The 12,340-nt window shown below is 39.0% G+C and overlaps 1 protein-coding gene across 2 annotated transcripts in view; it reads right to left on the bottom strand.

The window, feature by feature from the left end:
- The window catches only part of TTC27 (tetratricopeptide repeat domain 27), a 128,484-nt gene extending 116,415 nt beyond the window's left edge, over nt 1–12,069 (bottom strand). Inside the window, exons 1-4 of one of the 2 annotated variants that reach the window (XM_082305832.1) lie at nt 11,863–12,069; nt 10,775–10,819; nt 8,720–8,897; nt 3,107–3,236 (exon numbers count right to left, since the gene is read on the bottom strand). In XM_082305832.1, the coding sequence (XP_082161958.1) occupies nt 3,107–3,236; nt 8,720–8,897; nt 10,775–10,819; nt 11,863–11,950 (441 nt within the window). In that variant the 5' untranslated portion in view covers nt 11,951–12,069. The remainder of the gene's footprint in view (nt 1–3,106; nt 3,237–8,719; nt 8,898–10,774; nt 10,820–11,862) is intronic. The other variant, XM_082305833.1, reaches the window with a different exon arrangement.
- Nucleotides 12,070–12,340: the final 271 nt, after the last annotated feature.

The raw sequence follows: 12,340 nt of genomic DNA on the forward strand, positions 1-12,340 counted from the left end.
GACAGTTCTTTAAGACACGAGGAGCTTATTACTATATCCCACTTATTTTATGTACTTAGCTCATTAAGAAGGTTTTAGTCTAATCCCAGCAAGTTCAAAGACAGAACTGCCAATCCATTTTAACTGAAATCCAGTACTTTTTAAATCTTCCTTTAACACAATTCACTTATCATTAAAAAAACTCAAGGTAGTATCAGTCAGACTATTTAACTGGTATGGTAAAGTCTCCAAGTTATTTTAGAAAACCAAAAGACACCTAATAACTAAGATGGCTAGCTGGTTTTCTGTTAGAAATTACTGAACTACCTTTATGTGTGGACTCAAAAGAGAAAAGCACAAGCCAGTTCTGCAGGACATAAAAACAAATCCTAATAGAGTACATGAATGTAACCATAATTTACAGAGAAGGCTGGAATCAATTTGGGGGCTGGGAAATAATGTACACATACTCATGAATATTGTTCATGGAAGATATCCAAGAGGCCCCTACCAGCAACTCATCTAAAAGAGGCTATTTTATTTCTTCTTCACTGAAATTAATTACAGTCTCATGCAGTCTTAATGCACTCATAAGAAATTAATGACACATTCAGAAGTTATCTGGGAGCAGAAATGAAACTATGGCACTGACCCAGAGGTGAAACTTTCAAAGGATAGAAATGGCAGCAGTTATATAGCCTGAAAGCATAACGTTAACACTGATCCAATAAAGTGTTTTGAAAATAAGAATAACAGTTTTGAAAATATTCCTGAAATAAATGAGACATTGTAAGGCTGAAAGTTAGTGATATTACTTAGAGCAGGCTAAAAGAAACATGAAGACACAATTTTTTAACCTTGACATAGGAAAAGATCATTTTAGTCTGAAAACCTGAAAAATGGAAGGTCTATTTAAAACAGGATTGTATCAGTCTTAATGACAGAATATGGAAGACTACAACAGATGAAGAAAATTAGAGCTCTATTTTTAACCCACTCTTTCTGACTATCCGTGTATGCAAGAGAGGAAAGCTGGATTAATGGAAGCACAAAAATGTCAGTTTATCGAGATGTTCGTTTTTACAGAGTGTTTATATACTAAGAATCCTTGGAAAGAAAAGTAAGTACATAAAGATAATTCAAAACATACAACAGCTTTTGAATTAATATGCTTAATAAAGAAGAGAACTGGATATTATATTTTAGCACATAAATGTTTAGTGCTCTTGGGAAAAAACCCACTAATGTTTCAAAAGAAGATAATATAGATAGCAGTAATATAAATAAACTACTTCTTCCTGAATGCATAAATAGCTAAACCTTGCGGCAATATCAAAGTCTGATGCAGGACTCATTAGAAATCAAGTATGCTCAAGTCTGTTTTCCTTTATAATCTCTGGCCAATTTAGTTTCTGGAATACCACCTCTGCGTAAGCAAACATCTTTCAATGCATTACATTCACAGCCACAGCAGAATTATAACAGAAACTAAACGGGAGACCTGTATTCCCTTATTCAACAGGCAATTAGTACCTCATCTTCCACTAAGACAGACAATAAATGGGCCAGTTAATAGAAATTATGAACATTGTGTTTTACAGGTCTGTGAACTCTGTCAATGACAGCAATTATATGACTATCATCTTGGGCTGCAGCCTCTGTGTTAGACTGCAGCCTGCACATATGCACTAACATGGAATATTAGAGTTCTTCAGTAAACAGAACCCATAGATTATAACAATACTTTAGTACTGTAATCTTAAAGATTATAAACAACTTATAAGGAGAATGGAAGAAATGAGTTTGTATTTCTTAGTTTTCTGATTATATATAATGGCAAATTGAACTTTTCCCCTCAGAAATAGCATACTTAAAAATTTTGGCTAACTCATTTCACACCCTAGAAGGTTTAGTACACTTGCTTTCCACCATTACTTATTTAGTCATCAGAAGATGAGATTTGAATTTGTAGTATCAAAAATCAAGCAAAAAATAAGCCTATATACACACGATGTCAGCTTTAAAAGATAAACCAAACGGATAAACATCTATTTAATAAAGTGGACACACACTGTATCTGAATTCGTTATTTAGAAATATAACCTTGCAAACAAACCTTGGGCAGGACTTTATCAAAAAGCATGTCACAATAATGCAACACAGATCCAACGGTTTTATGTGAAAATTTTCATATTCTCAAACTTCCCCTTGTTCCACAGTTCACAGCATTTACATTGCTCATGGTCCATACCTTATTCACAGTGAAATTCTAAATCCAAACACACGTGTAGATTTAGCATTAGCAGAGACCAGTGATATGTTCTTCCCTGACACCCTGCAGTAATCAGTATTTTACCACAGCTCTAATTCCAACAGAAAAATTAACGCTCAAGAAGCTGTGCTGAACCACAGGTGCAGGAGAGTCATGAGATGGAGTGTGGTACTGCCATGAGAAACAATATATGCATCTCACTGAAAAGAAGTTATGGTGTTGATTATTTATTTACATAAAAAGACACCAAAGTAAACAAAACTGACAGTCCTCAGTTTCATCTCCTATGTTCCCCTCCTCTTCCAAAAGCTCTATTTAAGTTAGCATTTTTGTACTAATACTACTACAGTTCATTTGGCATCATCCACGAGCCTAACAGGATACTGAGCATCCAAATCTGCTGTTATCTTAGTATCTGCCAGATATTCTGCTATTTGCAAGGTATGCAGCTTCTATCTTACACTAAGGAGGGAAAATTTCTAAGCCATTTATATCTTTTCTTGATCCAGCTAAGAACACATCCCAAAATAAATAAATAAATAAAAAATTTACTGACTGCAAATGCCCTTCGAGTAAATGCTCCCATATAACAAAACATATCTTCCCCATCCAAAACCAACATCTCCAGCAGGAAATCTCTTAAGTAGAAAAACAGAGTAATGACTTTTAGGACACTGCTTATAAAACTGATATAGCTGAAGATGCTTGCAATAGCAGCCAGTAGGATCAATGATCAAGGCAATTGATTCTAGTACTGTGCCCCACAGATGTGCTTTCGCCGACACATCTATATGTTATGGTTATTTGTGAAAAGCAGTGACAATAGAAGGACAGCTTATTAAAATCCAAGTATACCTCACAGAATTTCTGTAACAATGCAGGTGGCAAAAAGTCCTGAAGTTTTAACCGAACAGGAGGCCCAGTCCAATTGCTTTGAACGAAGAGCTGCAAACTGCCCACACCGAGTAGAAACATCAGCCTCTGCCTGTAATATAGATAAGAAAAGCAATTAGCAACATATTATATTTTTAATTAAGGCTACAAGATCTGATTAATTCTTGTACTAATTCAAAACCCTCAGCTTTAAAAAAAAAAAAAAAATCACTCTCTTGTTAGGAAAATACAATGAATGTAGTATTCAAGAATGGGGAACTAAAAGGTTTGGAAATATGTTTGTTTATAATGGTTGCAATTAATGACAAACATTTTGGAAGCAGAGTTAGTTCATATGTTTCAAAATTTAAGGCTGTATTTAACTATCAGAGATCAGAAGGAGATTAGCATAGGATGTACATTATCCCATATTTGCCTATTGCATGGTGGCTGTTTTTTCTTATGATATATCTAATCCTCAGCATTTTCAGAGAAAAGATATTGCATTAGCATGTGTTCCAAAACAGCATGTTTATTTTTGTTTTGACATAGCTGTTTATTTTCACTCCCTCTGATAATAAAACAATGAAATGAACATTAAAAAAGCTCAAAACTATTACCTCCAAGTTGGTTCAGATATTTTGGCAGCAAACGTTATCTCATTCAATCATGCTTTTTAATTTAAATCATAGTATTTTATTTAAAGATTGAATTATGAGACACTGTTTCATTCCTGAAACTAAGCATGGTAAAGTTTTCCTTATTTACAAGACTAAGCTCATCTAACATTATTCTAATACTATTTCTTTATGCACCTACAGTAACAAATAATCTATGTGACCTGCAGGAGGCAGGGCACAATCCCTCAGAATTTAATGGTCTATTTAACAGGTGTAGACTTCTAGGAGATTTACACAAACTTTCGGTTTGGTTTATGATTCCTGAATGACTTAGAACCTTATTGTGTTATAATCAGTCGTGTGCCAAGAAAGGCCCCGTCACATATATAACATGCCTCCTGCCCACAAAAAGTTAGCATTTTAATTGTGCTGGTTTGATATAAAAATTGGGATGTTAAGGAGTATAGCTGAACTGGAAAAACCTAGTCTTTTTTTGCTGTAAAACAGGGACTTAAAGATGCAAGAGACCTGCGAATGGGAACAAAAGAATAAGTGTTATACAACCCCTAAAAAAGAAAAGTCAAATAGAAAAGCCACACACAAACAAGCAGCTGATGGGCAAGAATATGACAAAAGATGTAGAACAATGAGAAAGTAGGGGTCAATGAGATCAATGAGAAATTATGCTTCAGAGCTTCTGAAAGGAAAGATAACACACGGAATAATCAACCACCTCTGCACTGTGATTTGACAGATGCACTTCAGTCTTTCAAAGACTCATTTTCATTCTTTTACCGTTTACACTATTATTTCTACTAATTTTTTTTATTTATTTATTTTAACATTACTGACATCTATCTATCTGGCAGGCAAACCTGCTCGAAGTCTTGACACAGTTATATCCATGCAGAACGCCTCTGAAACAACTGATAACCAATGCCATTACTTTGTCTGGGATACTGTCTTTCCACTGGCTAATTTGTCATCACCAATTGATTCTTTTCCCCATTTTCAGATCCATGACCAACTTCCAGTCTCCTTATCACTCATTCTGTATCAGAAAGCCAATTCAAAGCTCTACTCCCTGCAAATGCTAGCCTCCCTTGCCTATCCCCTATTTTTTTTTTCCCCCCAAGAAAAAATTTCATTCTGTCTCCCTGACTGCCCTTCACACTTACAATGCAGACCTGCAAATGCTCACCTCCCAAAGGCTGCCTGAAAACTACTGTTCTGTGCTGCCTGAAAAGCAACAGCTGCAAGTGTCCCACTTAACTATGGTGACCTACATAGTTTAATTTATTTCTTATCTTTCCTTAGACATATGTCTGTATCCATCCGTCTCATTCTTCCTTTCTCTATGTGAATGGGGGTTTTGCTGCCTTTCTTTTTTTTAAACACTGTTCACACCAAGTGAGTAGGATTGTGATCCATGATGTAAAATCAGATGCTTATACATACTTCACTGTAATATTCATAATGCTATACCTAATCTTGCTCAGATTCAAAATAAAGAATAATAGAGCATTTGTATTTGAAAGAAAATAATGAATTTTCATATAATGCTAGAATTTACAAACAAAATATAAGAGTGAGAAAATACTCAATAGCCAGGCTACGCTTAAGGTACGATTAGGTTACGGGTTTTGGGAGTGTTTCTTTTCTTTTCAGTGAAGCCAGAAATTACAGAAGAGAAGTCAAAGCAAAATAGACACTGAATAGGTTTGGTGTTTTTTTTTTTTTTTTTTTTTCAATTCATACGCATCAAAGCAAGCTGCAGAAACAGCAAGAATTTCTTCACTTTTGTTTTTCAATATATATAGCACACCAGTTAATCAATCATCAGATGCCCCAAGAGAAATACCAGAAATACCATTCAGTGTTCAAGTTGGGAAATCATAACAAGCTTTATTGTATGGATTTGTTTCGGCAAGTTTGGTATTCATTTATACGTTCAATAAGATAAAAGTAGTAAACATACTGTCAATAAAAAACAAGTGTTAGTGCTCATTTCCTTGTTCCTTTAGGTTTTGGAATCAAACATGATAACAGACCTTCATGCTCTTTTGAAACAAGCTCTCCGAAAATATTCTATCTTTTTGTTGTGCCCTGCACACTATTTCCTTCCAGTCTTTAGAATCAAACTGTATGTCAGACAATGAATGCACCTCCTTTACGTGGAGCTCAGGAAAAAATAAAAAGGCATTCCCCCTCTACATGGTTAACACATACTATTGCTTCATCCTCTACAATGTGCGGATTTAAAAATACAGCTACGAAGGTACGTTTTCTGTAGAAGATAACTGTTAACCATTGAAGTGAGTAGCAACAGCAGGAAAAAAAGTAAAAAAAAAACCCTTCTATTCAATAAGTTTATTGTAAGGAATGCCTTGAGACTTCATTTTTATGCCATAAAGGCTAAAAATGCCATAGTGAAAAAATTTCTGGGGCAGGAGAAGGAGGGAAGCAGTTAAAATGATAGAAGAAGTTGCAGCAAATTTTAAAATACTGTGAAATATTTTCCTTACAGAACCATAGATTTGAAAGTGGAAGAAGTTACAAGCTATGTCCAAAGAAATTATAATCTAGATCCAAATTTTGAGCTGTTTTGCCCTCAAGATGCTAAGTTTTAGCTTCAGAAAAAGAACTCCTTAAGAGTTCTTTTAACATTATTATAAAACCGTACTTTGTACTGTGTTTATATTGTGCTAAAAGAATAAGATTAATGTTATCCAACTTTCTTTTTCCGATTGAATTCAACTCCCATTGAGTTTTTTAGTCTCCAGAATTACAACTTTCAGTTCAGAAAAAAAAGCATGTTTGAACTAAGCCAGTCTACCAAAAGTCACAAGAAAACCAGTGTCTTACTGAATTTTCTGAGCTAGAACTTAGAGGTTTGCTGCACTTTGTTTGAATCACTCAGCAGAAAAAGAAAATTACATTTTCACCATAAAAAAAAATATTGACAAAAACATTTGCATCATAGGCAACAGAAGGTCAGAGTGCAAAAGTCACATTAATTCCTTCCACAAGGCAGTCACAGGGCATAAGGCCTGCAGGTAGGAAAAATAACCATGTAACACATTTTAACCTAGAAAGTCACTGGAGACAAACAAACATGGTACAGATTTAAGTGCTATAAGCAATGCCTACCTAAAATAGGAAATGATGTGTCTTTCAGTAGAAGTTTTTCTATCAAGAGAAAGTCACAACTTACTTCTTTCAGCACTATCATTCAAAGCTTCTTACATTATTACTAATGGAGCTTGAAAAATTCATTTGACTGCTACAAACAAAAAATGTTTCTGGCAGACACCGATACATTTTGAAGACTACACGCTTTCATTTTGAATAAAACTCCAGGCTCTAATTTCGGGCAGAAAACACTCTGTCCACTTCTGAAAGGCTAAATATTGCAGATCTGCCTCCTTATCTTCTGGGAAGGGGGTTTCTAATGCTGCCTACAGTTGCAGAGGGAACAAGAAAAACCTCAAAGACCAAACAGCTGGAGTTATGCGCACCTGAGGAACAAATTGCTTTGCTGTCTGCAGTAGAACAGCAGTAGCAGAGTCCTGTAAATGACATACAGGCCAATAAAAGCTGACAGTGGGAGCAGGAGAAGAGGACACATCACCATGACATGATATGTATGAAGTATTACTGAATGCATGATATAGATTATGTTTATCTTTAAGAAGCTGAATGGTTCATAAAGGAAGCTACACATATTTCAAGCAGCAACACATATTTCAAGCAATGATTAAGATCAGGACTGGATCTGTTTTAAGCCCTGACCAATCTTCCTTTCCTTGCCACATTATTCAGAATAAACTACTGCAAGATGACAGAATCTAGCAATGTTGAAAAATTTCTCTAGACTATGTTACCATCTAAACTGCAGCTAATATTTAACAGAAACAGCACAACAAATTAAGAAAGGGAAAAAAACCCAAACACCACCTAGAGACAAAAAATGCACAGGAACAACCTCTGAACATTCCAAACTCAGAAAACAGGAGCACACTGTATCGTATACCACGCTAGAAGATAAGCTTTTCTCACACTATGATCACTAACAAATCTCAGCTCAATATTTTAGAGGTGCCAACTATTTGTTTCTCTCTGGCATTTTAGCAAAAACTCTTGTTTTTATGTATGTCACACCAAAACGTAGTCATTTGTACCCAGCCACACTTATTGGCAATGCATTACCTTCCTCTTACTTTATTTTTACCTTTAACTTCTTTTATCTTTTGTTCTTATTTCAGCAAAACTTTTTCCCACCCTCCCCTTTAAAAATAAACAAATATATATACACATAGTTTTCTGTTTCTACTGTCCTTACTGTGATAGATTTTAGTCTGATCATTATTTATGTAGCAAACTGTAAACACTAGTCAGACTCATTAACAGCAAGAATTAGCATATGCAGTACAATTAGAGAGAATCTATCAGAGAAAGTCTTGTGAAGAAAATAATTAATCAATAAATAGCACCCATGAGTAATACATTACTCATTTTACATTAAGAATTGAGTAGAACAACCTTACTATAAATCAGACTCAGAAATACAGGCATTGCTCGGACAGTAACATTACATGGTACTTCAAGTAGACACATAAATGTAGTGCAACATCTCAGAGAAAACTGTTAATAAATTGTTTGATGATACATGGCAACATGAATTTACAGTTGTTGGCTTCTTTAAACCAGCAGCTTCAGAGGTAATCACTGTAAATAAAGCTAGTGTTTTCAACAAACCCTCATGTCACAATACTATCCAGTGAAAGAAACAATGATAATGAATAGACGCCCCAGGGGAGTTGGGGGAACAAACAGAGAAATCTGTTTTCTGTTTTTCCATCAGAACAGGAATTTTGGAAGCCCCATGTCACATATTATAAAATAAGAAAATGCTTTTTGTAAAAATCAAACATGGCCTCTATTAATCTTCCATATAATAAATAATAATTTCCACCTTTCCATGTTATCGGCCTCTGCAGAACAGTCCAGGTATGCTAGGATCTGTTTCTCCAAGTAACTGTCAATGTTCTCCTCTGTCACAGAAGGTGCACTGAAAACATTCCGGATGGTTGAATTTGAAAATATTGCCTCGTATTTCCCATCAAAAATCAACTGCAATAACGATCCACTTTCTGGTGGGGGGAAAAAAAAAAAAAAAAAAAGAAATCGGTGTCAACTTTGAAACAACTTCATCTTACAAGAGCTATTCAAACCAGAACAAATACCACTCCCCTTTCAAGGAAGGAATCTTCATTTAACATTGCAGGAAAAGTGCAGTTGCATTGAAACTAAAGAACAGCAGTAGCAGACATCACTTTATACAAAACAAATTTTACAGAATTTGTAGTAATGTTACAGTGAAATACAAACTATCAGATGAATGCAAAACACAAACTTACACTGAAATTTCAGGGGACGTACCTGAATGGCCTTTCAAATATGTACACCACAGTTGTTGAAGACAACTTCAATTATCACAAGAGAGTTTTCTTCCTCCAAAACATTTTACATGAGTGTGTTACAGTAATATCCTATAGATACGACAATAATTTCACAGACTAGAGAACCCTTTTAGGGGAAACATGACAAATAAAAATGGTTCAATACTTGCAAGAGTTCAGTGAATAAATTCTCATGTAAAACTGCAGAAACTACCCAGGTCTTCCTTTATATGTTTAGAATATTCACAAAGAATGGGCAATATGATTTTATCTTCATAAAAGAATTATTTTCCTATGATAAGTTTACTATCTTAATGAGAAGTCTGCATATGGAGTCAAATTCTTAGGAGTAACTACTAATACGGATTTGGATCCATGAACGTTTCTCCACCGAAGCCTTTCAAGACAAACAGAAGTCACGAAGTGCTATACATTTAATTCCTAAGAAGCTTCAAACCCACCAAGTTCTTGATCTAGGCTACAGCTTTGTTCACAGAAGGTATCTTCCCTTTTTTCTTCAGATATGCTACAGTGCAATCAATCCAGCAGCTGTTAGAACAACTTCACCCTGTTAAAACCTTCTGTTCTTGAGCAAAATCAGTATCTGTCTACACTGCAGCTGTGGCTACAACTCATGTAGATGTACTAACTGGTTTTAAACTAGCTGATGCAGATGCTGGTAATGGTGCAGCTGAGGAAACGCAGAGGTCTGCATAGGATAGGTGCCTTAATATTAATCTGTGATTCTAGTTGGGATTGCAGCTCTCGTGCACTCAGCGTTACCATAGCTACACTAATATTAGTACCTGAGCTAGCAATTTAATGCTAGCACAGGTATAGATCCACACAAGCAGCAGCTGTGCAAGGAAGCAAACCAAATACCAAGCCCAAGCTCACTCAGCTAAAGCAAGTATTCTAAATCTCAGATGCATGGGAAGACCAAGTACAGAACCAAATTCAAGAGCAGCGATGGATGACTTGGTAGGAACGGGTGACAGAGATGATACATTCATTCTAATATCTCTGGACCAGGCTGTTGACCACAATTTACTTTTGTTCCTCGCAACAATGATTAGCCAAATGATCTAAAAGATCATTTGTGCTAGATGGTTTAAAAAACACTTTAAGCTGTACCTGGAAGGGCATATGCAAACGAATTGTAATGGTTCTGCAGCCCTGCTGACATCATACTCTCACAGACAGCAGAAATAAGGAAAAATTTTCTCCAGTCTATGCTTTGGAGAGACCGTCTTTCACCAGATAACAACTTCTTTATATTGGATTATAGTTGTCCAGGCAGGCGATGCTGTAGTTTGTAGAGTAACTATTAGCTGTGAGGACACTAATGAAGAATATTGAGGTTTTCTCTTTCCAGTAACACTGTAACATAACTGTAAACACCTAAAATCTGCTTTTGATTCTGTGTTTAGCTTCTTATAAGACCCAATATAAATTCAAGGTCACAGTCTTTAAATTTAGTTTCAGGATCATCAATAGGAAGTGTCCACATCAGTGACGACTAAGAATCGTCACAAACCCCACCATTTTCTATCTCTACTGCAAGATACCTTTCTTCAACAACAGTCTTCCCCACATCTTCCAGAGGCACACCACTTAAAAAAAAAGATAAAAAGAATAAAAAAAAGAAACAACAAAACACACCACAAACAGCATACACAATTCTCAGTGAAAAGATAAGACAGATGTCAGTCACATCATCTAACATTCCTGGACAGTACAATGATTAAGGTTAAATAAGTAACAACATAAGGAAACAGAGCTGAGTAGCTCTACACAGGTCTCTTCCAAAATTCAGTAAGTGCTTGGGTAAGGATAAAGAAGTCTTTTAATATGCTACAACCTCTACGTGATTTAAACAGCATGGCACATGACTTGAGCACAACTGTATTTCTAGCCTGTCTGAAACATGGAAGTACATTTTCATGACAAATGTTACATTTTAAAAGCTGCTGTGTTCCCCTGCAGGAAAGCTGGGTCAGTAACAATATAATCAAGTCTCTTCGAGAGACTGCTTTCCATTGCTCCCTCAAGCAACTATGACTAAGTAACTAATAAAATAGAGAACAGGTAGTTCACGCCAGACTTTTTCTCCTCACGTTGTCCTACAAGAACGAGTTTCACATCACTGCCAAGTTCAAACAGGCAAGCAGTCCTTCACTCGTGGGTCATGAGGCAACCGAAGGAAGCACCGCGATTAAGAGCCTCCACAGTGCCGACACGAAGCGGGCGGCGGGGCGCGCGCCCGCCCGCCGCCGGGCAGGGACTGCCGCCGCCGCCGCAGCCCTCCCCCCGAGGCCCTGTGGGGCCGGCAGGCAGCGGCCGAGCGGCTCTGAGGAGAGCCCCGGCGCGGCGGCCGCGCCTCTCGCCCCAGCCCTGCCGGCAGTGCCGCCGGCCCTCCTCCAGGCTGACGAGCCCAACGGGCCTCCCCCGCCCCGCGGCGCCGGCAGGAGCCCCCCGCAGCCCGGCAAGGGGCAGAAAGGGCGGGAAGGGGGGACACGACCACCCCTGGAGCGAGCGCGGGTGGAGGGAGCCGCCACCCGCGGCCTCGGCTCGGCCTGCGGAGACGCTGGTGGCTCCGGCTACCCACAACAACGGCCGGGCCCCTTCCCCGCGCCGGGCCGGGACCTCCCCTCACCTGCCGCCGCGACTTCACCCTGCTTCCACTCCAGGGACTCCGCCGCGCTGAGGAAGCCCCTCAGCAGGGAGCGCTCCAGGGCCAGCATGGTCCCGCCGCCCCCGCCCCGCTCCCCACCGCTGCCGCCTCGCTCGCTCGCGACCCCTGCGCTGACAGACGCTGCCGCCGTCCCCTCAACCCATGTGCAGGAACCGGCCGCAGGGAGCCGCCATGACACCGGCGCCGGGCACGCCGGGAGGAGGCGGCACCGCGCAGGCGCAGCAGCAGCAGCCGCCGCCGCCGCCGCCCGAGTGCGCGCCCGTGGCAGAGCGGGGGGAGGCGGGAGGAGGGGCGTGCGTGGGCGTGCCAGGCGCAGCCGGCAGCCGCGTGCCGCAGTAGGAGCCCCACGTGCGCGGGGCGCGGTGCGCGTGCGGAAAGGCCGCTGTGGGATCCCGGGGGCAGCGGCGGCGGCCGGCTGAGGCGCCCAGCCCTCAGGGGA

Source organism: Platalea leucorodia, assembly GCF_965183815.1.
Source record: "Platalea leucorodia genome assembly, chromosome: 3".
In the NCBI taxonomy this organism is placed as follows: domain Eukaryota; kingdom Metazoa; phylum Chordata; class Aves; order Pelecaniformes; family Threskiornithidae; genus Platalea; species Platalea leucorodia.